Below are 26,897 nucleotides of genomic sequence, written 5' to 3'. Positions count from 1 at the left end.
AGGTAGGAGATGGGGGTGGGGGGAGGACCATGCTTTTGTGCAAAGTGGCCTGGCCAGCACAGCTCCAGGCTGGCTTTCAGCCCCCCACCCCTTGGCCTTGCACACACTGTGCAGTCACCTGGGGCCACCGCCTTGTGCCCTCAGGCTGCACCTGCGTTGTCATTCGGGGTCAGCACATGGCAGACACATTGGTTCTCCACACCCTACAGGGGAGAGAAGGACGGCGCCCCTTGGGAAGCACGAGGTCTGTCTCAAACCATGGTGGGCGGCGACAGAAAAGGAGTTCACGTTTACGCTTACACACGTGTGTCTGCAATACTTCCATTCTCTGACAACAGTTTCTCTGACACTCGTACGTTCTGTAGGAGGAAGCTGAGAAAATGAGTGACAGTTTCTCTATGTCCAACAGCTTTCTGGACCAAGCCCAAAAAATGGAGCATTTGGAGATATCTCTGACACTTTTATGACCAGCTGGTGGGCGGGCAGGGTCCTAGAGGACCGTTTCCTCCCCAGCCCAGAGAGGCCTGGAGCAAGTGGGAGAGAGGGAAAGGTAGGCCTGTGTGCGTCCTAGGGCTACCCCCCGCCCCTCCCCAGGAGCCTCAGTCCTTGGTGGTTACTCCCCTGCATGCCTCCCCCCGCTGGCTCTGGAGTGTTTTAGGGCAGATGTGGTTCTGCTCTGCCTTGTATTGTCTGTGGCTAACGGGGCCCCTGACCCAGAGGAGATGTCGGTGCTGTTGACACCTGGAGGATTAAGGGAGGCAGCCAGCAAGCAGGTCCCTGCTGAGAGAGGTAAGGGGTGATGACGGGGTGGGGGTGGGGGGGGCCAACTTAGGTGGATTCCAATGAATAAGGTCTCGTTTTGGCTTTCAGCCACCCCAGGGGTCCTTTTCCTGGTGGGACTATTCTCCTGGGAAGAGAATGCCTGGATGGAAGCCTTTGGAATTCCGTCTTGCAGAGGAGTGGGCCAGCCTCGTCTTGGAGGGCTTGGTGGTTTGAAGCTGTCACGTACCCCAGAAAAGGCCATGTTCTTTCAATTCACCCCTGTGGGTGGAGACCTATTGTAGGTAGGACCTTCTGATTGGGTTATTTCAATTGAGGCGACATCCTCTTGCTAGAGTCCTTTATAAAAGGTTAAAACACACACACAAGCTAAGATGACTCTCTGAGAAGCACACAAAGAAGAGCACCAGAGAAGCTGGAGCCATCATGACCAAAAGGATGGTTTTGGCTTTTTGTTTGATTTTGTTTTCTGGATGATTTTCAGGAACTGAGAAGAGGAGTGAAGGGGGAAGGAATACAATTTCAAAGAAAAAAAGTAAACTGAAGGGAAGGTGCCCCAGGAGTTCTGGAAAAATACAGAGAGATGGGCTGAAGGGTATATTCTCTCCGGAGTGTGACTTGGGATGCCGCATGCTATCAGAATCAGAGCCCCCCGAGGAGGAAATGCGCTGACCTCTCAGCCCTCCACAGCAGAGCCCCAAATGGGGCAATAAAGACGACACTTGCCGAGATGAATTTGGGGGAGTCGGGGGGTTGGAAAGGGGAAGAGGGATGTGAGGCCTTTGCACCTGCTTCTCTCTGGCTGGAACGGCCTGAAACACTCCCCCCACCCCCACTCCGCTGACCCCTGCCCAGCTGCAATGCCCCTTGTCCCTGAGCTCCCAGGCTTGCTGTCGCTTTCTCCGGAGTCTCTCCCAACTTTCCCAAGCTGGACTGCTCGGTCCTTCTTGGTGTTCTCTGAGCAGACGGCTTCCCTTCTCTTATGGCATTACTGGCTGCACATCCAGACCTACCAGTGCCCCAGAGGCAAAGAGGGGCTCTATGATTTATGGAATGAATGAGATGGGGCTTGTGCGAGGGAAGCACCTGAACATGGAGACCGCTGGCCGTCCCTGCCGGCTGCGGGGGGTAAGCTGAACCCTCCCGGGGACTCCCGGCAGTCCCAGGCACTGCTGCAGGACCTGCCCAAGACCCTGCCAACTCCGGCCAGTAGGATCCAGCCCAGACTCCAAAGGGCTCAGTCTCCAAACCCGACACCCAGGCCAGCCAAGGCTCTTGAAGCAAGACCCTCAGCCTGCCAACCTGCCTTGTCTGGCGACCACCCAGACCCTGCCATCGCCCCAGGCAGCTACAGCTTCAAACAGACACAGGTTCTGGGAACTCAGCCCTAAACTGGGGGACCCAGGGTTACCCTAGAAGTACTTCTTTTCCAGGGAGGAGCAGTTTTCCCTTCTCTCCCAGAAATACCCACAATGTTCCCATACCCTCACAATTTCTAGGGAGTGCACCATTCCTGGGCACTGGGAAACGCCACCCACCATGTGCCACTTGGTGCCTCAGTTTATCCACTGTAAAATTGGGCTGCATCTACTCCACCTTACATTTCAAAGATCTGGGGACTGATAACGATAAAGCACTGGCTGACTTTGGAAGAAAGAGACCACATTATCACGGTTATCTGCTGGCTGCCTCACCTCCCCCAAATCCTCTGGAACTAGAATGCGCTGAGTTGGCTAAACTAGAGCAGGGAACCCCCGGGCTCTTGGGGTCGGCAGTGAGCGGGCTCAGGCCTGGGGACATTCAATCATAGGCAGTGAGTGTGCCCTCGTGCCTCGGGTCCACAAGGAAGCAGGTTCAAAGCTGCTATTCTTTGAGGTGGGGTCCTTGGCCCAGAAATCCTGGAATGCCCAGCGGCGGGCCTGGGGAGCGGGCAGCTGGGGAAAGGGACCTTCAGAAATGAGGGGAGACCTGTAGAAAGGGCCTCCAGGTGTGGGCCACCCTGGGCACCAGGCCCAGCAGCTCAAGCTGTAGCCGCGTGGGCCTGTAGGCGTTGAGGTTGCTGTAGAGGGCGGGTGGGCTGTCGTGGGGCCTCGGGGGGAAGCGGGCCTGTGCCGCCAGGGCGCCCCAGGGGCCGTGGGAGGGCTGGAACCTGGGGGGCACGGGTGGGTTTGGGGCCAGTGGGCTGCCAGGCCCTGAGGACCCAGGCAGCGTCTGGCTCTGGGGGTGGCTGCCCGTGGACGGGCAGCTGAGGGGGCCGGAGGCCGTGCGGTCGTCGGCGGAGGAGCTGCTGCCGCTGAGGCGGCCGGGCGGGGGGCTGCAGCCCAGGCCGGGCTGGGGGGGTGCCGGCAGCCCGGGGGAACGCAGGCCCATCACGGGCTTGGAGGAGGCGTAGAGGTGGCGGAACTCCTCCTCAAACAACTCCACCGCCTGGCCCGTGAACTTGGAGAGGATGTTCCTGTGGACGTGGCCGCACAGCCAGGTGAAGCTGGAAGGGAAGAGGAGAGAGGGTGAGGGGGGCTGGGCCTCCGGGGCGGGCCGGGGCACGGCGGGGCTGGGCGTGAGGGCGCCCCCAGGGCAGAGGACAAGCGGATTAGCACACCCCAGGGCCCCCCACGGCCCCTCCTTCCATCCTGGCAGAAACGCCTGGAGTTGGCTATCCCCTTTCACAGATGACAAAATCGAGGCTCAGAGGCCAGAAAGCGGTTGTGAGGCTCTGTCCCTGCGCCGGGCCCTCTAGACGCTCCCCAGGGAGGCGGAAAGGAGCCGAGCGAGAGCCGAGCCCCAGCTTGGCTGACTCTGTCCTTGGACGCAATGCCAAGCGGCTGGCCTCAGCTTCTCCACTCGCCAAATGTGGGGACACCCGCCTCTTCTAAGCGAGTAGGGGTTTGGGGAAGTGGCTGTGAAAGGCTTCTCGGAAGGCAGGGGCTCTATTTGTAGGAAAATCCAAAGTGCTCTTGGACGAGGGTTTGGCCCCATTTCCAGGCCCCATGGATGCGGAGGGAGAATCCCATGCCCCACCTTGGGAGACAGAAAAGGGGATTCAGGATGAACCCACAGGAAACAGAGATGATAACTGGTAGGTGCCGTTTATGCAAAAAAGTTCCCCCAGCACCCACAGCAGCCCTTGAGAGCCTTGATCTTAATTTAAAACAAAATGTCTGAGGTGTTTAGATGTTAGTTTTTATAATTTCCTGATTTAACCAGATTCTGCTGTAGCCCTGATGGGAAAACTCCCTGCACCCCCTAAAAATCCTTCAAAATCCCAGGCGATGGATTCGCAGGCCTACCCGAGAGCATCACATTGGAGATTCCTGGGGCCCTACCAGGTGCCTCTGCATGGGGAGGACGGGAGGTGCTTGGGGAGCTGGGCCAGAGGGTGCCGGCTGAGCTCCCGCGTGCAGGGGCTGCAGGGCTGAGCTGAAGCGGCCCGGCAGGGACTGGGTCTCAGCCTCTGCCCCCACCTGTCCCGTCTTGCTCCCAAAACCAGAGCCCGGCTCTGCCAAGCAGGCTCAAGGTAATCCTGGGAACAAAGGGAGGCTTTGTTAAACCTCAACTTCCACCCCGGAGCAACCCACACACCCCAGGGAGCTGAGCAGCTGGCACTGAGACAAGGGAAGCAGAGCCAGGGATGGTGGAATCTGCTGTCCTGAAAAGTCAGTGTGGAATCAGTCCAGCCGAGAGGAGCCCAAAGGTGCCCTAGAGCCTCTCAGGCCCCTGCACGCCCAGCACGTCCCCATGCAGGAGCGTTCACGTTCCTTATTTTAAAATCACAATTCATGGTAAGAAATACATTTAACTTTGATTGGTATTTTTTTTTTGTTTGGCCCTTAAGTGCATAGAATTAACTTCAGCTCATGACCCACTCTCATCATCGGCCCATTTTTATTTATTTTTAAATAATATAATAAGCACCAGTGAACTCACCATCTAAAATAAAAGCTCTTGACACTAACTCGCATCTCCCATGTGATCATTCCCCCTTACCCCAGCCCCTGCACTAGGGAAAGTTGTCATTTTGAATCCTGTGATCCTCTTTCCTTACTTTCCCTTTTCCATAACTAAAAGTAAAAATGTATTATTTATTCCCAAAAGTAAATGGCTTTTTTTAGCTGTTTTTAACCTATGTGTAATCTTTTGTGATTTTTTTTATCTAATATTATATTGCTTAGATTTATCCCAGATTGCGGCCTGTTGCTGCGATCCGTTCCTTTTTGTCTATTATATAGTATTCCACTGGGTGGCTCTGTCATGGTTTACTCATCTGTGCTCCCACTAGTGGGCATCTGAGTTGCTTCCACAGTTTTGCTGTTGTGAACAGTGATGCCGTGAGCATTCCCGTACATGTCTTCTGTGCATGTGGACCAGTTTCTCTTGAAAATATACCTAGAAGTGGAATTGCTGGGCAATAAATTAGGTGAATATTTAGCTTCGGGAGAACAGGAAAAACTCTTTCCAAAGTCATTGCATCAACGTACAGTCCTATCAGCAATGTGTGAAAGATCTTCTAAATCCAATGTTTGATTTTTTCCTTTTCTTTTTTACTGTAACTCCATCAAGCCTCGATTTGCATGTCTCTGATCCCAAATGCTCTTCATGTGTTTTTTGGCTACGTTTCGTCTTCGGCGACAAGTGTGCACTATTTCTATTTGGCTTTTGCGCTCTTCCTGTGATTCCTATGAATTCTTTATGATTCTTGACACTGATCTTTGTGAGGGGTGTGGGTCACAAACACCTGCTCCTGATCACACCCTGTCTTCTTACTTTCTTTGAGATGTCTTTCGATCAACTATGGATCTTAATTTTAGTACAGTCAGATTTAGCAATTTTTTATAGTCATCGCTTTTCGTTATTTTGTTGAAGAAATCTTAGCCTATCCTAAATCTAAATGCTATTCCTCTGTATTTCTATTCAGAGATTTTAAGTTTGTTTTTGACATTTAAGTCCTTCATCAGGACTTGATTTTGTCCATGTGTGAGGTAGGAATCCAACTTTCCACATGGAGACTTTTTTCCAGTTCCTCCTTCCCCACTGCCCCGCCACGCCCTGCCACGCGTGGCTCTGTGTCTGGGCCTTCTGTTCTGTTACATTTGTCAATTTGTCTGTCTCTCCTTCAGGGCCACAAAATCTTAATCACTACAGCTTCTGACAAGACCTGACCTCTGGCTGGGCGAGCCCTCCTTCTCTGGTCTTCTTCTGCAGACTTTTATCTTGGCTGTTTTTGGAGAAATACACTTCGCACTGTGATCTGCTCACACAAATGCATTCATAACCACACACTTAATTCCCAGGACATCACCTACCTCAGTAAACTCTGATTATTTTGATTTTATTCTATTTCATGTTTTAAAAATGCTGGATACCATCCATTAAATTGATTTCATCATCTACTAATGGGTGGTGACCCATAGTTTGAAGGACTTCATCCTCTAGCAACAATGGATGGGCAGAACCTAACAGAACCTAACCATTCATTCATTCATAAACCCATTCATTCCACAAATATTTATGGTCATTTATATATGTGTCTATATACCAGGTACTGTATTTACTGTACTTCATGCCAGGAATGCAGAAGAAAACCTACCCAGTCCCAACTAATCCCATGTTATTTGTGATCTTGTCTAAACAAGTCTATACACAAATAATTAGGAATTGTGATAAGGGTAAAGCTATAGAGATTAATGGAGCTTCTAGATATGGGTATCAGAGAAGGTCTCTCATCTGGAAGCTAATAACTGAAAGATGAGTTGGCAGGATAAAGACACCAAGAAAGAGCTCACCAGCAGAGTGCAAAGTCAAAGTCTGGTCAGTGCAAAGGCCCTGAGGCATGAGAGACTCAGGAGGAGGCCCTTGTGGCTATGGTGAGGTGGAGCAGGGAGAAAAATCCTGATGAACCAGAGGCTATGATAAGGCAGAGAATTTTCTTTTCTAGGAGCAGCAGAAAGTTTTTAAGGATGGGAATGACTTGGTCTGGTTTGCATTCCTGGTGACAAAGTCTGGGGATGGTGGAGAGAGGGTGTCAGAGTAGGAGTGAAATCAGAGGCCAGTCAGAAGGTCACTGTTCTAGTTTGCTAGCTGCTGGAGTGCAATATACCAGAATCAGAACGGCTTTTCAAAAGGGGAATTTAATAAGTTGCTAGTTTACAGTTCTAAGGCTGAGAAAATGTCCCAATTAAAACAAGTCTATAGAAATGTCCAATCAAAGGCATCCAGGAAAAGATACCTTGGTTCAAGAAGACCGATGGAATTCAGGGTCTGTCTCATCTGAGAAGGCACGTGGTGAACAGTCACAGTTTCTCTCAGCTGGAAGGGCACACAGTGATCAAGGCATCATCTGCTACTTTCTCTCCTGGCTTCCTGTTTCATGAAGCTCCCCGGGAGGCATTTTCCTTCTTCATCTCCAGAGGTCGCTGGCTCGTGGACTCTCTGCTTCATGGTGCTGCAGCATTCACTGCTCTCTCCAAAATGTTTCCCCTTTTATAGGACTCCAATAAACCAATCAAGACCCACCCAAATGGGTGGAGACATGTCATCACCTAATTCCATTTAACAACCACTCTTGACTAAATCACATCATCCAGGGAGATGATCTGATTACAGTTTCAAACATGCAGTATTGAATAGGGATTATTCTACCTTTATGAAATGATATTTTGATTAAAACATGGCTTTTCTAGGGGGCATACTTTCTTTCAAACCAGCACAATCATGCTTGTGTCATGCTGTTCCTGCTGCCAGATTTTACACCCATCCCCTCAAAATCTTTCTCATCCATCAAGGCCCAACCAATGGCACCCACTTCCCATGTCCGCCAGGCAGAAGTGGGGCTCCCTCCTGGCTGACCCCAGAGCACTTTCTTAGCTCTTGCTGAGCTTTGAGCACACACCACACTACTCCGTGGTCAGTTGTCTGTTTATGGAGGAGAGAGAAGGGTCCTGTGTCCCAGCACCTGGCAGGCTGAAGTCAGACCCTGCACAAGTGTTCAAATGTTGAAATACACAACACCCACCTCTCTAGTCTCAGCTGAGGAAGGAGGCTGAGCTCTTTAATTTAGCCTAAATATCTGAACTCCAGAGATAGCTGGGCTGAAAGAGTGGAGGTAGAAGGGCTTTTTCAGTTCTTTTGTTTTGTTCTGTCCTGTTTTTAAATTGGGGACCAGTCTAAGGGGAGCCTGGCCCTGGGCCCAGGGCAAAGAATCCTCCGAAAGGCTGGCAAACACCTTTGAATGTCAAGTGCAAAAGCTGTGCTACCCGGCCCTCCTTCCACGAGTTGGGTTCCCAATAGTCCTCATAGTGCAGTAAGCACCAGTGGCCCCGTGTGGCTTCACAGCACAGCCCCCTCCTCCTGGCGCCCCCATATCAAGGCTGACAAGCCTAGCCCAGCCCCAGCGAGGCACAGACAGCTGGAAACCCTCGTCAAGGCAGCTGCTGACCCTGAGCCGATCACCTAACTTCCCCGTGCCTCAGCTCCCTGACCTGTAACTTACTGAAGATCTGTTTGCCTGGCGCAGAGTTCTAGAATGTTCATGCCTTGCTGCTGCTCCTCCCTGCACAAGGGCTCCCCTAGGGCAGGCGAGATGAACTCAGTGCCCTCTGCCTTATGGGGAAATGGCTCTGGGCCGCTCTGCCAGCTAGAGGACAGATGGGGGATTTTCTCCAGTGCCTTCCTTCTAGCAAACCCTGCAGAACCGATGAGACAAGTGAAGGGCTCTTACCGCCTCTACAATGCTTCACAAATCATAAAATTATACTTATTATAACAGCAGGTCTTTTCTCATCCAGAGGGACCCATTGGGCAGTAAGGTCAAAACGCCTTACAGAGCCTGTGGCAGCGACCTCCTCCAGCCCACCTGGGCAAACTCACTGCTCCTTTTCAAATGACGCTGTTTGGAATTATAAACATCAAAATAAAGATGAAATTATACGTAGGGCCAATGTCTTAAACAGTGACACACTATTAAATATCATTTTGAGTGTTGCCCACGTCAGCATGAGCTACGTTTTTATACTGCTGTTGTACTTAATTGCCCCAACAATCTTATAAAATATTATAATTTTCCCTTTTTTTTACCCTGATGAGGAAACAGGCCCTGAGAGATGAAGTGTACCCAGCTATTAAGAGTAGAGATATGTGGAAACAGCCAAAATGTCCATCAACAGACGAGTGCTAAACAAACTGTGGTATATACATACGATGGAATATTATGCAGCTTTAAGGCAGGATAAACTTATGAAGCATGTAATAACATGGATGGACCTAGAGAACATTATGCTGAGTGAGTCCAGCCAAAAACTAAAGGACAAATACTGTATGGCCCCACTGATGTGAACCGACATTCGAGAATAAACTTGGAATATGTCATTGGTAACAGAGTCCAGCAGGAGTTAGAAACAGGGTAAGATAATGGGCAATTGGAGCTGAAGGGATACAGACTGTGCAACAGGACTAGATACAAAAACTCAAAAATGGACAGCACAATAATACCTAAGTGTAAAGTAATCATGTTAAAACACTGAGTGAAGCTGCATCTGAGCTATAGGTTTTTTTTTTGTCTGTCTGTTTGGGTTTTTTTTGTACTATTATTATTTTTTTATTTTTTCTCTATATTAACATTCTATATCTTTTTCTGTTGTTTTGCTAGTTCTTCTAAATCGATGCAAATGTACTAAGAAACGATGATCATGCATCTATGTGATGATGTTAAGAATTACTGATTGCATATGTAGAATGGAATGATTTCTAAATGTTGGGTTAATTTCTTTTTTTTTCTTTAATTAATAAAAAAAAAGAGTAGAGATATGAACTAACAAGTTCAAATAACAACTTCTAGGTTTGGTTTGGTTTGGTTCAAAGGTAAAAAACATTCTGGTTTGGGGATTAGGAGGTAGGGCAATCCACATTTTGAAAACCTGAAGTTAAACACAGGGCTTCTGTTTTCCTTAAGGTGTTCCAGTGAAAGAAGAAATGTTTCTTGGGAATAGGTTTCAGCTTGAGTAGAACGAGCCTGGGGCTTGAGAGATTCCACAGAGAAAGGAAGCCCCTTCCAGAGCACGCCCAGTTCTGCTTTCCCCAAAGTGCCCCAAACCTTTCCCTTCAGCTCCCTCGCGGTTTTCACGATGCACACAGATAACAGGAACTCGTTTCCCCACTTTTGTCTCTCCATGGGTTCTTAGTTTCCAAATGACAGTGACAGTGCTCTCAGGCCAGCTCCTTGAGGTTGGCGAGGCTGGTGGATTTTCCCCCTTGGCCTGCCCTATACCCTGGGGGGTGGGGAGGGTGCAGAATTGCTCTAAAGTGATTGCCTCATCGCTAACTTTGGGGCATGGTCTTTTAAAGCATGTTTCTTAAAAACATGTACACTTTGGTCTATCAAAGATCAGATCATTTTAAATTGGATCAGGTTTTGGTCTGATGGAGGGAGGGCGGCACTTGTTCTGTTGCTTTCCTTTCCGAGTTCCAGTAATTCTCAGCTCTTCCAGTGACCAGCGCAGCTCCCTCCCTTCCCTCCGCTGTGGCAAGCCTGAGTGCCCCAAGGAGAACTGGGGCCTGAAGCCCACGTCCTCCCTCTGCTGCCTCTTTTCCTTTTCTTCCCCCGTCATCGTCCCCCCAGGAGGGTGGCCCAGCCCTGCACCGGTGCTGGCGGCTGGAGGCTCTCTAAGCAGTTGGTGGACGGAAGGGGAAGGAAAGGAAGGCAGAAAGAAGCCGGGCGGTGAGGGCGCTGCCCGGTGGTGGGGGCTGTGGAGCTGGGAGTGGGGGTCAGCTCTGTCCCACTCCTGGCCCAGAATGTGCCGCAGGCCCCAGGGGGACGCACTCTCTGCAGGGAATCGGTGGGCTGGGAGCCAGGAAGGAGCTGGGAACTTGGCGGTTGGGGCCATGGAGGTGACACTTGCCATCTTATCCAGGACACTCTGACCATTTGGTAAGCGTGGGCATTTCCAGAGGACGGCTGTCTCTGTGCTCACCAGTCTTTGGGGGGCCCATGCATCCCCCCAGGGCATTGGGCTACCACCACCACCCCAGCCAGTGTAGCATGACTCAGCCCGCTCTGCCTGGCAGCTCCTCAGCCCTCCCCCTGCGGGTCCTGCCTCTCCGTGTCCCCTCTCCTTGAGCCCTTGCCAGGGTACTGGGTGGCTAATAGCAACCATTTATTGGGTGCCAACTGTGTGCCAGAAGCTCTACCATGTGCCTGGCATACAGACAGAGAGAGTGAGGCTCAGAGACACATGGGCTTGGTCCAGCACGTGGAGCTGGTATAGCCATCCAGGTCAGTGCCCTCATCAGGCCATGTCCTTCCACTGCCTCACCACCTCCAGGAAGTCCGCCCAGCCTGAGTGGTGTGGTAAGAGCTCAGAAGTGTGTACTGACGTGGGAGCCTTTAGTGCCACGAGGGTGTGGCCCACCTCAGTTAGGATGAGTCTTTCTCCTATTACCGGAGTCCTTTATAAGCAGAGTGAAAGTCACACAGAGAAAATCACAGAGGGAGCAGACAGAAGCTGAAAGTCAAGGGATCCCGGAAGAGAAGGGAGAGGCCAGGAGAAGTTGCCTCATACACTGTCCAGTGAGAGAGGAGCCCAGGAACAAGGGAACAGCCAGCCAGGCCAGAAGGCCGTCTTTGGGAAGAAAGCATCGCCGTAATGACACCTTGATTTGAACTTTTCCTAGCCTCAAAACCATGGGCCAATAAATTTCCTTTGTTTAAGCCAACATACTGCATGGTGTTTGCTTCAGCAATGACAAAACTAAAACACCATGCAAACACAAACCCATATAAAGCTGGAGGTGGCACATTATTAATATCATAAAAAGTAGGATTTTAGCAAAATGACTTTTTAAAGAAGGCTAAAGAAAAATACCACTTTCAAATGTAAGGACCTTCCCCCCCCCCCTTTTCTCTCATTGAAGAATGCACATGGATCGCCTGTCTGCTCTAGCCCGCTGGCACTCACCACCTGCCTCTGGCCCCAGCTTATTCCTGGTGTTGTCTTTTTGCTCATGTTTTATCAGTCACTGCGGTGGGTTTAGAGCAGAGGGAGTGAGACCAAATGCAACCAGCCCTCTCTTCTGCTCGCTCAGTCACACTCATTATCTTTGTGAAAAAAAAAAAGTTCCCAAACTACTGTGAGCTGTTCTTCTCTTCTTCCCTAACTGTGCTCTCTATTTCTTCCCTTCCCCAAACCCACAATCAAATCTACTCCCCCCTGTTACCATTGAGGACACCTGAAAGAATGTCCTTTAGGCTTTGCAGACAAGACTCAAGGAGGGACCCAAACAAGGCTACTTTGTAAATACAAGCAGATGTAAATACATCCTCCTGTGGATGTAGGAGACTTGGTGCATGTAATTAAAACTAAATAGACTCTGGGGGAAAAGAAATGTAACTAATAAAATAACACTGGCTGAGAGAGTTCAAATAGAGCCGAGAGGCTACTCTGGAGGTTGCTCTTACACAGCTTCAGTGAGACATTGCTACCCATCATAACTTGCCAAACCCCAAAAGAAACCATTCCACCTAACCCTAAGGAACACCTAGGACAATATATAAGATTCCACAAAGGTTCCATGCACTAGGATAACTTTCCAGAAACCTACAACCTCCAGATGGGTCCCTGGACCAGGTAAGTCCTGAAACCTAGAGGGCCCAGCCTCTCCAGGGCATCAGCTAGTTCCATCTCCCTACCCCGTATTAGTGACAGACACTTCCAACATGAAAAAGTTAGAATGGGCATAGCCCAAATACCCTTAAAAAGAGAGGGACAGAAAGATCAAAAGTGATAGTGGAGTTATATAGAGAAGGTAGGGTTTAACAAATGAATATGAATGCTGAATCCTTAAATTGATATGTATTTTAGTCTCCAGTATGTTAGAGCAGCTAGAAGTGAAAACCTAAAATTGTGGAATTGTAACCCATACCAAACTCTGAAATCTGTTCTACAACTAATTGTGGTGCTGTGCTTTGAAATTTATTGCTTTTTTTTTTGTATATATGTTATTGTTTACAAAAAAGAAAAAAAACTCGATTGTAATGATAAAAAAATATTTAAACCTTCTAGCCTCTTATATTCTGGAGCAGCTAGAAGGAAAAATCTGAGAGGATCGTATGGTACCCCATGACAAACTCTGGGGTCTGTCCTGTAACTACTTGTTGAAGAGTGCTTTAAAAACTGTTGCTTTTTTCTTTCTTTGCTTTGTATATATGTTATACTATACAATAAAAAAGGTTTAGAAAAATGTACCTAGAGAAATAAAAGAAAAAAATAGACATTTTCCCAAGAAGATACATAAATGGCCAATCGGGCATACATATGATGGCTCAATATCCTTAGCCATCGCCATCTGGGAAATGCAAACCACAGACACCACTTTCTATCCACTAGAATAACTAAAATAAAAAAAGACAGACGATAACAGTTGGTGAAGAGGTGGAGAAACTGGAACCCTCATTGCTGGTGGGCATGTAAAATGGTGCATCTACTTTGGAAAACAGTTTGGCAGTTCCTCCCAAGGTTAAACGGAAGAATTACCAGCAATGCCCCTCCTCGGCACAATCCTAAGAGAATCACAAACATACGTCCACACAAAAACTTATTCACAAATGTTCATTGCAACATTATTCATAATAGCTCAGAGTAGAAATGACAAACACGAATAGATGAATGAAATATGGCATATCCACACAGTGGACTATTATTTCACAATAAAAAGGAATAAAGTACTGTTCATGCCACATCATGGATGAACCTTGAAAATATTACTCTAAGTGAAAGAACTGAGTCAACGGGAATTGCTAATGGGTATGGAATGTCTTTTTGGGGTAATGAAAATGTTCTTAAATGTGGTGATGGTCGCACAACTCAGTGCATAGGCTAAAAACCACTGAATTCTATACTTTCAATGAGTGAATTGTCCAGTATGTGAATTATATCTCAAAGTTACATTAAAATAATGAAAACTAAAAAAAAATTAATTGGGGCACCCACACGTACCCCCGCATACAGACTGCATGACTTTACGGCGACACTTAAGAGCTCTAGACTGTGACTATGAAAGGGCGCGCGGCCCGCCACGCGCATCTCCCGGGAAGGGCCCCCCCCCCAGTCGCCTGCGCCCACGCTGGCCCCGCCTCCGGCCTCAGCCCCGTGAGGACCGCCCCGCCCCGGGCGCAGGACCAGCACCCGGGGCCGCAGGGGGCGGGTGAGTGCGCGCCACCCGGGCTGCACCGCGCTCAGCCCTTGGCCTCGCCTGCCCCTCGCCAGGCGGCCAAACCCCGCGCTCACCTGTACGATCCCGACAGGACGCAGCTCCAGTCCGAGATGATGAACTTCTCCTGGATCTGGCCAGCGAATTTCCTGCCGGATTTGGCACAGTACACCTCCCCTTCCACGCTCCGGATGGAGATGTTCTGGTGGGAGGGAAGTCAGGGTCCGTGTACTGGTTAGGCATTTACGGATGCGCAGGTACGCAGGGAAAGTCTGGACGGGTCTCACCACGCCCTGAACAGGGGTCGCCTCTGGTGGCGGGAATAGGGGCCACTTTTATTTTGTCCTTGGCTGGATTTTCTAAATTTTCTTCATTGACCTGGCATTATTCAGATCATAACGAAAAGGAGGGGAGGGGTAGAATTCAGACCAGACAGCAAACAGAAGAAAGAAGAGAGCCCTAGGCTAGGCCCCCAGACCAGGGGAAGCCCCTCCCACCCCCCACGCGCAGCCATGACTCACACCTGGGCCTGCCCTCGTGGCATGAGGCCACCAAAACCGGCCACGGCGGTCACAGCTGGACTGGCCCTCACGGCCACCCAGGGTGCCCGGCAGTGCTCTGCCCCGGTGCAGACAGGCCGTGTCCCTGCCCCTGCGGGCTCACAGGCTGGGAGGGGCCGAGGAGGAGCTGCTGGGGGCACAGGGCGCAGTGCCCACCCCAGAGCCGGCCGGACGCCGCGGGCCGCGGGAACGTGGCCGGACTCCCCCTTGCTCCGCCCTGACATCGCAGGGACCCTCGCACACGTCACCGGCCCTTCCGCGTCGCCAGCCTTCCAAGGGTTCCGGCCCCAGGGTGGGGCGGGCAGGAAAGGGGAAAGGGGGCCATGAGTGGTTGTGAACACACTTTTTCTTAGACTGGACGACCCCAGGGCCACCATGGAACTGCCTTCTCGGGCTGCAGCAGGCCTTCCTTCTAAACCCACTTCCGATGCGGTGCCGGCTTGCCCCCAAATAACTGCCAGACCCGCCTGAGTGGGAGGGGCAGCACCCAGAGAATGCTGAGGCCCAGCCACCCTGCAGCTGTTGGGCCGGGCCTACTCAGGAAAGCCAGGCTGGTCTTATACTTGACCCTGCATTAACCGCCCCCTAATTCAATGTGACTACACGAGGCTTTATCTCTGGGCTGCTTTTCTCCCGGCCAGGAGAGGAAGGTCGGGGCTTCTGTTAAGTCCAAGAGACTCAGCTTTCTGCTTGGGCCACGGAGTTCTCAACACTCAGAGAAGAGGGTGTGGACGCGTGCCTGCCTGTGAAGTGTGGCCTTGGGTGAGAGGAGAAAAGGAGGGAGTGGTAAGACTATTGTTTCCCAGACATCCATGGGCCCTCGACACTTTCCAGCTCCCCACGCGTCTAAGTGGGGTCTCATAACTGACTCTGGTCCATGGGCTATAGGTGTCAGCTCTCAGCATCCCATGGCATCCTCCAGCTCTCTCTTCCCCTTCCCTGGCCACTGCAGTCTTGGACGCCACATGTTCCTTATGGGGTGGCCACAAGAGGGAGGAGGATCAGCTGACCAACATTGGACTTTGAGCAAGAACTAAACCTTCATTATGTTAAGTCATTGAGATGGGGGGGGGGTATTTGTTACACAGCACAGCCTCGCCTATCCTGACTACTACAAAGCACATTGAGGACTCTAGTAGGCCCCTACCTTGAGATGCCTGTCAGAGATCTGGACTTTGTCACACATCTCCTGGAAGAGCGTCACACCTCCCTGGTCCAGGAGCACACAGACGAGCACCCCGCGCTTGTTGGCTGCTTCTAGAATGTCACAGAAGATTTCTGCATCCGTGAACACATCCATCAGTATGGCTAGGACCTGGGCCAGGGCAGGGGGTTGGGCAGAGAGAGGTTAACTGGTGTCAAGCAAACTTCCTAATTCCCACTACGCCTGGGCTTTTGGGGTGGGGGGAGCTGTTCCCATGGCTGCTGAGCTGGAGGGGAGAGGATGGGGGTGGTTGAGGGACCCGAGCTGGGCAGGGTTCAGGAAGGGAAAAGAGGCGCTGCAGTGGGGCCTGCCTGGCCTGGCCAGACCTCTTCAAGTCCAGCACACACCCTCTGGCCTTCAGGCTTGTGGTGGGAACGGAGAGTGCAGAGGGGAGCGGGGAAAATCTAGAGATAGAAAAAGCGCAAAGGGCGGGGGGAGGAGAGAAGAACAAGGGGGAGATTTCGGGGAGGGTCAGAGGAGAGGAATCAGTTCAGTGTCTTGGGGTCCCAGCCTTTTGGAGCCTTCTGGAGCTGGAAGGCTCTCTGTGGCCACTGGTGTTCCCAGTGTTTTGAAGCCACAGAACCCCTTTCCTCAAACAAAATCCTCTGTGGCGGCAGTATCCATTTTTGATTGTATTCAAAATTATAACCCCCCCCCCCAATAAAGACTGCCTCTTCAACTAGGGCCACCTTCCAACTTTGAAATGCACAATAAAGAATACCTGTGTTCCACTGAATGTGGCACATGTAATTACTAAATGATTTAGAAGGTCGTAAAAATACCAACATTTCCTGTGGAAATGCTTTAAGAGCGCATGTCTCCATTTACCACCCTATTTTTAGTGCCCAGCAGTTGACTATAGAGCGAAGGTGGTGATAAATTTGACTTTAAAATAAAGTCTGGCCCCAAAGACTGTTAAACTAAAAGACGTTTACTAAAAGATCACTAAACTTTATTTCCCCCTCTTGTTGTGGTTCTTTGTTGTAATAGTTCATAAAAATGTGTTTATTAAATTTAAAAAAGAATCTTGTTTGGAGGCACCATCTATAAACCAGACCTAAGGGAGCTGCTCCCAGCCTGTAACTGCTTTACCTGTCATAGCAGGGACATTTAGGGACCCCTAAACATCCAGCAAAAGGGGGAGACCCCTGTATTCCTGCCAGCCAGGCAGCTGTTCCTCCTTCTACTGCCAACAGCACCCCAATTTTACTTTAAGGAATCACCCCCCACCTCAGTGTGGTTTGGGTGGGGCCTCTGCCATCCTCTAGATTGGGGTCAGGAGGGTGCATGGCCCAGGCTGGACCCGAGAGCTCTGCCCCCCCCCACCTGATCTGTCCCCCAGTGACAGCTGGCCCGGGATGCTCACTGCGCCTGCTGGGAAGACGAGGTTTTCCCTCCACCAGTGAGTCAGGGGGCAGGGGCTCGCTGCCCCCTCCCCACCACGTGGGCACCGCGGGCCTGAGAATGCGGAAAGCAGGGCCAAGGGGGGGGGCGACGGTGCCCCTGTGTCATCCCTTGAACACTTGCATCCAGCCACACCTGAACTGATTCCACCTTGACTTCCCCTCCATAGACGTCGATGAAAGCTCCCCTTTTTCTTCAGCTTGTTTGGGTTTACTTTCTCACACCCCGTCAAGAGCCCTTCCGATTCTCTAAAGTGTAGTACACTGACGAGTGTTTATTAGGCAGCCATTCATAAATGATAATTGCAGGCGTTATGTAGAAACCATACGACAGGGTGCCACACTGACAGCCTATAATAGAGCCTGTTGTGTAAGAGTGTTCACACTCGTTATAATGGATGAAGTGAAAAAAGAAAACAGAACACAAAATGGCAGCATATCGGTTTCCTAGGGCTCCAGCAAGAGCCCCCCACACTTGGAGTCTGTTCGAGTTTGCTAGCTGCCAGAATGCAATATACCAGAAACGGAATGCCTTTTAAAAAGGGGAATTTAATAAGTTGCTAGTTTATAGTTCTAAGGCTGAGATAATGTCCTAATTAAAGCAAGTCTATAGAAATGTCCAATCTAAGGCATCCAGGGAAAGCTACCTTGGTTCAAGAAGGCCGCTGAAGTTCAGCGTTTCTCTCTCAAGTGACAAGGCACATGGCGAACACAATTAGGGTTCCTCTCTCATCTGGAAGGGCACATGGCGAACATGGCACCATCTGCTAGCTTCCTCTCCTGGCTTCTGGATTCATGAAGTTCCCTGGGAGATATTTTCCTTCTTCATCTTCAAAGTTCACTGGCTGGTGGACTCTGCTTCTCGTGGCTATGTCATTCTGCTCTCTCAGAATCTTTCATTCTCCAAAATGTTTCCTCTTTTATAGGACTCCAAAAACTAATCAAGACCCACCCAAATGGGTGGAAACATGCCTCCACTTAATCCAGTTTAACAGCCACTCTTGATTAAATCACATCTCCAGGGAGATGATCTGATTACAGTTTCAAACATACAATACTGAATAGAGATTAGAAAAAACGGCTGCCTTTACTAAATGGGATTAGGATTCAAACATGCCTTTTCTAGGATGCATATGTCATTTCAAACCAGCACAGTGGCTTAAAACAGCAGAGCTGCATCCTCCCACAGATTTGGAGGCCAGAAGTCGGAATGCAGGTACAGGCAGGGCAGGGCTTCTCGGGGTGGGAGGGCAGGAGTCGCCTCTGCCCGTCTGGTTCCCGGGGCGCCCAGTAACCCCTCTTCCCTGGTCACCTCCTCCCGGCATGTCTTTTTCTAAGGACACCAGACACATGGGACTCAGGGCCATCTGCGTCCAGGTAAACCTCATTTTAGCTGATTACGTTTGTTACATGTAGAGTCATCTGCCAAGACCCTGTTCCCAAATAAGGTTGTGGTCACAGGGACAGGGTCAGGACATGGAGGTGCCCTCTGGGGCCTCAGTCCCACCCACCCAATGGACCTGCTCCGATGGCCGGGAGCCAAGGCAGGTGTGAGCCCGAGGAGCACAGGGCCAGAGCTGCAGCCACGTTAGGATGCTGGAGCATGGCAGAGTTTCTTCCTTCAACATTACCCATGATATTAATGTTCCACCAGCTTTCTAATAATTAAAGCTTTTGGTGTTTTTTTTGGGGGGGGGCTGTCACTGAGAATCAAACCCAGGTCTCTGGCATGGCAGGCGAGAACTTGGCCTGCTGAGCCCCCATGGCCCGCCCACAGTTTTTTTTCTCTTTTTTTTAGTTTAAAAATTGTTTATAAAGCAAATACGCATTTAACCACCACCCAGGTGAGAATAGAGAACACACCAGCATTCCACATATATACCCCGGGAAGTTTCTTTTTTAAACCTCCAACATCTGGGAAGGAGCAAGGGCAAGAAAAGCGTCCCGGGGACAGGCTGGCCCCCACGTGGAGGTGACCTTCTGTCCAGTTGGTGTGGGCTACCCGACGGGGAGGAGGCGGCTGAGCGATGGCCGGGCCGGGCCGGGAACCCGAAGGGATTCTCTAACAGCGAGGCCGTGATCCAGGGGGCCCACTGCGCCGCTGTCATACACACCCGTCCCCTGTCTCTTTGCTGAAACACAAATGCCTCCTGTGCCAAGGGACAAGACGGAGGAGACAAGATCCTCTCCCGGGTCGGTCAGGAAGCCTCCCAGCTCCGCCCCCTGAGGCAGGTGGTCGACCCACCGGGAAGGGGGCAGGGTTGGAAATAACGCAGGTTCCAGCTCTCAGGGAAGCTCAGAGACAGGGGCCCACACGGTCTAGGTTTGTGTGGTCTGCTCCCCGTGGGGACTGCCTTCCAGCTGGATGGATCCCAGCCGCTGACGGGCTTGTCCCCGTCTCCTCCAGGCCCCTGCACGGAGCGCTGCCTTAGAGGGTGGACTGGGATGAGGGGTGGCCCCCTAAGCCCCAGGACCTGCTCCCTGCGCTCAGCCTGTCTGTGTGGGTCCCAGGGAAAGTGGCAGGCTGCTGTTCCAACCATCCCCTACCACGGTGACCTGATTTAGAAAAAAAAGGTCTTCGAAGCTGTAAGTTAAAAATCTTGAGATGTAGAAATCATGGAAGACCTAAATAAATGGAAGGGCATACTGTGTTCATGGATTGGAAGACTAAATATAGTTAAGACGTCAGTTCTACCCAAATTGATTTATAGATTCAATGCAATACCAATTAAAATCTCAACAACTTATGGTGCATAAATAGAAAAGCAAATAACCAAATTTACTTGGAAGGGAAATGTGCCCCTAATAGCTAAAAATATCTTGAGATAGAAAAATGAAGTGGGAGGTATGACATTACCTGACTTTAAAGCATATTACAAAGCTAGAGTGGTCAAAACAACATGGTACTGGCATAAAGACAGATATACTGACCAAAGGAATCGATTAGAGTATTCAGACATAGACCCTCTCATCAATGGACAATTGATCTTTGATAAGGCAGTAAGCCAACCCACCTGGGACAGAGCAGCCTCTTCAATAAACAGTGCTTGGAGAACTGGATATCCATATGCAAAAGAATGACAGAGGATCCATATCTCACACCCTACACAAAAATTAACTCAAAATGGATCAAAGACCTAAACATTAGAGCTAAGACCATAAAACTTTTAGAAGAAAATGTAGGGAAATATCTTATAAAACCTGTAATAGGAGGAAGTTTCCTAGACCTTACACCCAAAGCATGAGCATTGAAGAAAGAAATAGATAAATGGGAGCTCCTCAAAATTTAACCTTTTGTACTTTAAAGAACTTTGTCAAGAAAGTAAAATGTAGCCTACGTAATAGGAGACAATATTTGGAAACCACCTAACAGATAAAGGTTTAGTATCCAGAATATATGAAGAGATTCTTCCACTCAACAGCAAAAACAACAAACAACCCAACTTTAAAAATGGGCAAAAGACTTCTCAGAAGAGGAAATACAAATGGCTAAAAGGTACATGAAAAGATACACACTTATCCACTGTTGATGGGAATGTAAAATGGTATATCCACTCTGGAAGGCAGCTTGGCAGCTCCTCAAGAAGCTAAGTATAGAATTACCAGATGATCCAGCAATCCCATTTGTAGGTATGTATTCAGAGGACATGAGGGCAAGGACACAAACATACATTTGCACACCAATGTCTATAGCAGCCTTATTTACAATTGCCAAGAGATGGAAACAGCCTAAATGTCCATCAATGAATGAGTGGCTAACCAAGCTGTGGTATATACATATGATGGAATATTATACAGCTGTAAGTCAAAGTAAAGTCATGAAGCATGTAACAATGTGTATGAACCTTGAGGACATTATGTTGAGTGAAATTAGCCAGAATCAAAAAGACAAATACTGTATGGTCTCACTGACATGAACTAACATTAATAAGCAAACTTGGAGAATTGAAGTTAAGAACACAATTTAGGTTGGATTGTATGATGTGTGAATAAAACTGTTTCAAAATGAACAGAGAGAAATAGAGAAAATGTGGAGAAAGAAATGTACCTTCCTGTTGGTAGGAAGCTGAGAGGTGCAGACCCTTGGAGGACAGTGTGGTAGTTCCACAGAAGGCTAGGGGTGGGGTTCCCAGATGAACTTGCAACCCTGTTGCTCAAAGTATATACCTAGAGGAACTGAGTGTGGGGACAGGAGTGGATGAGCCGGAGGTGCAGAGGCCTGTAACTTCCCTGCAGCCACACAAGCTAGAGGCAGCGGAGGAGGCCCCTGGCTGGAGTCCATTCCCAGCCCCCACCACCTCATTCAGCTGTGAGCCTAAAGGACTCTGATGGCTGTCTGTCTGTCTGTCTGACTGTTTGCAACAGATATACAGCCTGAGGGGCAAAGGGCCTCCTATGCCTGGGGGTCAGGGAGGGGACTTTGGGGCCCCAGAGCAGAATTCCGGGGAATGTGGACTGAGAGAGGGCAGGGGGCAGATGGACGCCCCCCAGCACCACTCTGCCAACCACCCCTGAAATAGCCTGATCCTGAGCTGAGCCCCCTAGGGGCCACCGATGTCCCCACCTCCACACCCCCCCTCGCCTCTGAGCCCTGCATTCCTCCCCTACCCCCCAACTGCAGTGCCTCCGTTTTGCCAGGCCTGGGGACCGGGAAAGGTGGCCTACGTCAGGGGGGGAGGGGCAGGCCTATCACCATCCCACGTGATGGGGCGGGGGTGGGGCGGGAAGGGGCGGAGCTCCTGGCCTTGGTGGTGGTCCCGGCTCTGGCTCTGGCTAAAGGCGCCCTCTTCCCCACCAGGGCCTCCACGTGTCTCACGGAGGGGGCGCGGTCTCTTGGCATAGCGCCCGGTAGAGGAGCGGTTTGCAGCCTGCCTGGGGACCTTGGTGGAACTCAGGGCCCTGGAATCCCGGTTCCCCGGCCCAGGAGGGGAACCCTCATCAGCTCTCCCCGGGGAGGTTGCACAGCCCCTGCCAGGCGGCCTCGCTCAATCCCCCCTCCCGACCCGCCTCCTGCTGTGAGCACAGCGATGCTGTGGCCCTGCCTTATGTGTCTGCAAATCTGTCCTGGCTGGCTTAAAGGAAGACAGCTGTCTTCTGCTCCCTGCTTCTGCATCCAGTCTTTTGGAAACGCGCTGGGATGGAGGTCCATGAAAAAAATCCAGCCTCGCCGGGACGTGACAGGGTCTCGGGACCCCCCGGAATCCTTCCCCCGCCCCAAGAACCACTGCTCTGGCTCTTTGGCTCAACGTGTAAAGCACAGCTGCTCCCACACCCCCCAGCATCCCATCCTCGTCCCCACCTCTTGCCAGCCCTCTTGCCCCACCTCCCAAGCTTGCGTCCCACCAGATGGACAGACGGTGTCTCTCCACTACCAGGACCGTGAGCCTTCTCATGACACCTCCTGCCCTCCGGATCGGCCACTCCCTCCACCTGGGGTGACTTTGCCTTCCTGCTCTGCCCTGCAAACTCTTAATCAGCCTCGAGACCCAGTTCAGAGGCACCTCTTCCAGGAAGCCTGTCTCATCCACCCTTCCTGCCACTCCCAGGTGGAGAGGGTTGCCCAATCCTGGGGCTGTCACCTGCCCTGGGTCCCAGCCTCGGGAACCTCCACATCTCCCCGCTCGCCTCCCCTAGCTGGTGGGCAGGGGTGGGTGGTGCAAAGCGCCACAAGGACAGGGTGGCCTCTTCCTCGGCTGCGCCGTCCTGGGAGCTGAGCCCAGTCCACAGGTTAGCCTTCGTGGAGTTAAGGAATGTGAGCATGAAGGAAAGGAGGGAGAACTTTGCTTCTTCAGGAGGGGGAGCTGCTCCAGAAAACACCCGGGAGGTTAGCGCCGCCTTAGGACTTTGCAGCAGACAGAAAATGTAACCCTGCTCAGTCCCCCTCTATCCTTCCGGCTCTCTCCACGTCTATGGGGGCGGTGGGGTGGACCCCACATCCTGCTTCCACGGAAAGCCTGTAGCATGGATGCAGCCTGCCTGCCATCTCCGAGCCCCCATGCATGGGTGTGCGTGTCTGTGTGTGCATGCATGTGCACATGTGTTGTATGTGTTTGGGGGGTGGCGATACAAACTCTCTGCTTGCAGGGGCCTGGCAGGCAACAAATGGGTAAAATCCATTGGGGCCTGGGATATAGAGAGCCCTGGGGACGGAGGCAAAGGGACCCCCCACAGGGGAAGCCACCTGTCAGCACCCACAGCGCTGCGTCTTCATACCCACTGCAAGAAGCTGGAAATTCTCATTGCTTCAGGGTTTAAATATTTCAAATCATAACATGCTGTGCTGTACCAAGGACATCACGGCCTTGGGGATGCAGATACAAAGAGGAAGAAGCCCTTCTGGGTGCGGAGAAGGAAAGGGCCCCTGCCCCAGACGTTTCACGAGCCCTAACTTAGCTTCTCCCGCGCCTCGGGAGAGCCCTGAACATCACGACAGAGACCAGAGCTCCCGTGCTTAGAACAGGCCCCTTGGGGCCTGAAGGTACCTTAACCGACCAAGGAATCTGAGGGAGGTGGCACAGTTGCACAGCGAGTGGGGTCAATGCTTCTGGCTGCCCGCTGGGCCCTCCTGCAGTTCCTAACGTGGCCCTGTCACTAAGCACGCACAGGGCTCTAAAGCAGGCTGGCCATGGGGGAGGCTGACCCTCCCCCACCGTTACCTTCCGTTTTCCAGAACCCTGCTCCCTGCCAACCCTCCATGCAGGCCCCTTGTCCCTGTGGCTTTTTCCAGAGACTTGAATCTAGGGAGGGATTCAGTCATGAGACGGAGCCTAACAAAAAGCTTAAATATCAACTTGCTGTCTTATGAGTTCTTCTAAATGTAACAAAATAATTTTTGTGACAAAAGGCAGAGAGAAGACATCTTTACAGATGACATATCTCCTCCCTTGGAGCCCATTCTCACCCTGCCCCCTGGCTTAGCAGTCCGTTTGTACAGCTGGGGTAGAGGAGACCCCAGAGCTGGAGTGCCCCCTCCCACTTCCCGCTGATGCAGGCAGCCCTGGTCCCAGGGACAGCAGGAGATTCTGACACAGCACTGGTCACGGTGCCTGAAATTCCATTAGCCAAGCTTTGATCTCAAAAGAGCCTTCTTCTTCTGAGGTCACTTATTAAAATGCAAACACTCCGGGAGGAAGAAACCTTCTCTGCTGCTGACCCCAACTTCTGCCGACCCCATCTTCTGCCTGACCCCTGGCTGGATTCAGTCCCTGCAAGGTCACTTGCGGGCAGACAGGTCCAAGCAGAGCGTGAGAGGACAAGGGCACATGCATGCCCCACGGAGGCAGGGTGCCTAACAACATTCCGGAAGGGCTTTCTGGGTGGGCAGGAATGAGTAGGCCTCAGCTGGGTGACAAGCGGGAAAGGTGAGGGAACAGAGGGAACAGCACATGCTAATGCCTGAGTCAGTGCAGGGAGGGTTCGAGGATCTGCCCCGCTGAGCCAGGCTAAGAAATTTGCTCTTTGTGCTATAGGCAATTGGGAGCCATTGAAGGCTCTAAGCAGAGAAGGGATCACGTTAGATTTGGGATATAGAAAAACAACTCCGGTGCAGCATAGGGGTGGGGTGGTTGGGGATCCAGATCGAAGAGGAGAGGAGGCGGGAAGTGAATGCAGGCGTCCCGGTGATGGATGGCAGTGACTGGGGCCAAACCAGTGACAGGCAGACCCAGGAAGGCAGGGTCCGGGGCAACACCCCTACTCCATCCTCAGCCCAATCACCTGGATTCCGCCCCTCAGAGCAGGGCGCAGCCCCTCTCCCCAGCCAGCAGCCCCCCATCCCGCCCGGCCGGCGGCCGCGGAGACATGGGCGCCCCACGCTACCTGGCGGCTGCGGGAGATGCAGCGGCGCACAAGGTCTCGGATGTTGTTGTGTCTGTCCGTCTGGAAGTACACGGTGGCGCTGGACTTCTCCTGCAGGTAGGGCTTCGGGGCCGAGGCCCAGGTGCGCAGCAGGGCCGGCTCGCTGCCCTCTGAGGCCACGGGGAAGTAGGTGCCCGACCGCAAGGAGCTGGCGTCCAGTCCCCTGGGGCCTGCCTCGGCCCCTGCCGGGGCGTCCGGGACGCAGCGGGGCTCCTTGGCCCGGGCCTGGATGTACTGGGCCTCCACCGAGGACAGGAAGTCCACCTCGCCTTCCTGGGCCAGCGCCCGCCGGTAAGCCTCAGGTCCCCCGTCCAACAGGGCGTCTGTGGCCAGCCGGGCGCTCTCGTTGTCGCTGAGGTCAGCCCTGGCCGGCCGCACCCACTGGTTCTTGACGTCTTCCAGGCGTCTCCGGAGCTTGCCCATGTGCCTGGGTCGGCTCATGCTGCCGGCCCGGCGGCCTGGGGAGGAGACCGGCCCCGACCCTGCGGGGGCGAGAAGGAGGCCGGGGTTCCCGGCGCGCCCGGGACTCGCGGGACTGCCCGGGTCCCCGCCGCCCGCCCCGCGGCCCCGAGGGAGCGCCTCCCCGCTGTCCTGGGCGCTGCTCGGCCCGCGGCCGCTGCAGGGAGGCGCCGGCTTATCTGACCCGCCCCGCCCGCCCGCCGGGGCCCCCGGCCACGGGAGGAGGTGAGCCCGCCTTCCCGTTCCCAGGTGAGCTGGCCTTCCGCTTTCCCGCTCGCTCGGTTGCACAATTCCCGTGGGAGCCTGGAGACCCTCAGGCCTTGGCTGTAAAGCGGAGAGACCCGCCCAGCGCCCTCCGCCAGGCCGGCCGGGCCCCGACGTGGCCGCTGGTGCCCCTGGTCCCCTCCTGCGTCTCCATTCAAGCACTGATCGAGTCAAAGACAAGCATTTCCCCGGCGGGGGGAAGGGGGTGTGAGGGAGGGGGACTGTCTCTGAAACCTGCCCAGGTGAGAGGGGGAAGCTGGAGGCAGGTCAGGGGGAGCTGCTGGTGACACCCCAAGTTCCCACCCCTCCATGGCCTCTGAAAACTCTCCTCTGTCCACCCCTCTCCTGCACCTGGTCTGTCAGTGTCCTGTGAACAGTCTGCAGAGAGATCTTGAGCCAACGCTGCTGCAGCTGGAGAAGCCCCCGAGGCTGAGTCCCAGCCCCTCATCTGATGGGACCAGCCTGCCTGGGGGGCTGAGGGCCGAAGGCAGCTGGTGAGCCTGAAGCATATGCGTTCCCAGGGGAGGGTCCACATTTTTCTCCCCACACCAGGTCTGGGTCCAGCAGTGGAATGCAGTACTGGAGTCGGGACTGAGTGGTTCCGCCAGGACAGCCTCGCAGGCTGGGGTCTCTGCACAGGAGTTAATGAGAAAGCAGATCCCAAGAAGCTCTGATGGGGGGGCTGGGGGGCTGGGGCCTGGGACAGGAAGGGAAGGGAGTGTGGCGGCCAGCTGGGGGTCCCTCCTGCTGGGAACCTCTGGGGCAGGTGCAGAATATATCTGAATTTTGTTTGTTTTTTTCACCAAGCTGTGGAGAGAGCTGCCGTGTGGACCTGCCAGTTCGCATCTATCCTCGCGTAAAAGCTGTTCCTGGGCAGCTTTCATTCCTCAGCATTTCTGGCCTGCCCGGCGTGTTCACCAAGAACCCCCTGAAGTTGAGGAAGCCTTCAGGACGGCAGGAGACCGTGGGTGTGCGAGCGCTGGGATGACAGCCGGGCGCCCCCAGTGTCTGCTGAAGGAATGTGCTAGCAGGCTAGGGCAGGGGGCTTCACGCGGCCGTGTCCCGGGTATGGCTGCTCTTTGGAGGGAAACAGCTGTCGCCCGGGTGGCTCAGGGTGAAGCGCAGTGCAAAGAGAACAGTACTTCCAAAGGGGTTCCTTCTCTCTTGAAGGAC

The 26,897-nt window shown here is 52.3% G+C and overlaps 1 protein-coding gene across 1 annotated transcript; it reads right to left on the bottom strand.

Annotated features, from left to right (window-relative positions):
* Window positions 1-25,448, bottom strand: FAM83A (family with sequence similarity 83 member A). Its single transcript, XM_077167581.1, has 4 exons — window positions 24,963-25,448; window positions 15,685-15,852; window positions 14,055-14,179; window positions 1-3,265 (listed from the first exon to the last, which is right to left on the bottom strand). Exons 1-4 carry the CDS (start codon window positions 25,440-25,442, stop codon window positions 2,731-2,733), a joined length of 1,308 nt encoding a protein of 435 aa, XP_077023696.1. The 5' UTR covers window positions 25,443-25,448; the 3' UTR covers window positions 1-2,730.
* Between the last annotated feature and the right edge of the window lie 1,449 nt (window positions 25,449-26,897).

This window comes from Tamandua tetradactyla, chromosome 6, assembly GCF_023851605.1.
Source record: "Tamandua tetradactyla isolate mTamTet1 chromosome 6, mTamTet1.pri, whole genome shotgun sequence".
Classification (NCBI taxonomy): Eukaryota; Metazoa; Chordata; class Mammalia; order Pilosa; family Myrmecophagidae; genus Tamandua; species Tamandua tetradactyla.
This window is presented reverse-complemented; position numbering and strand designations above follow the sequence as displayed.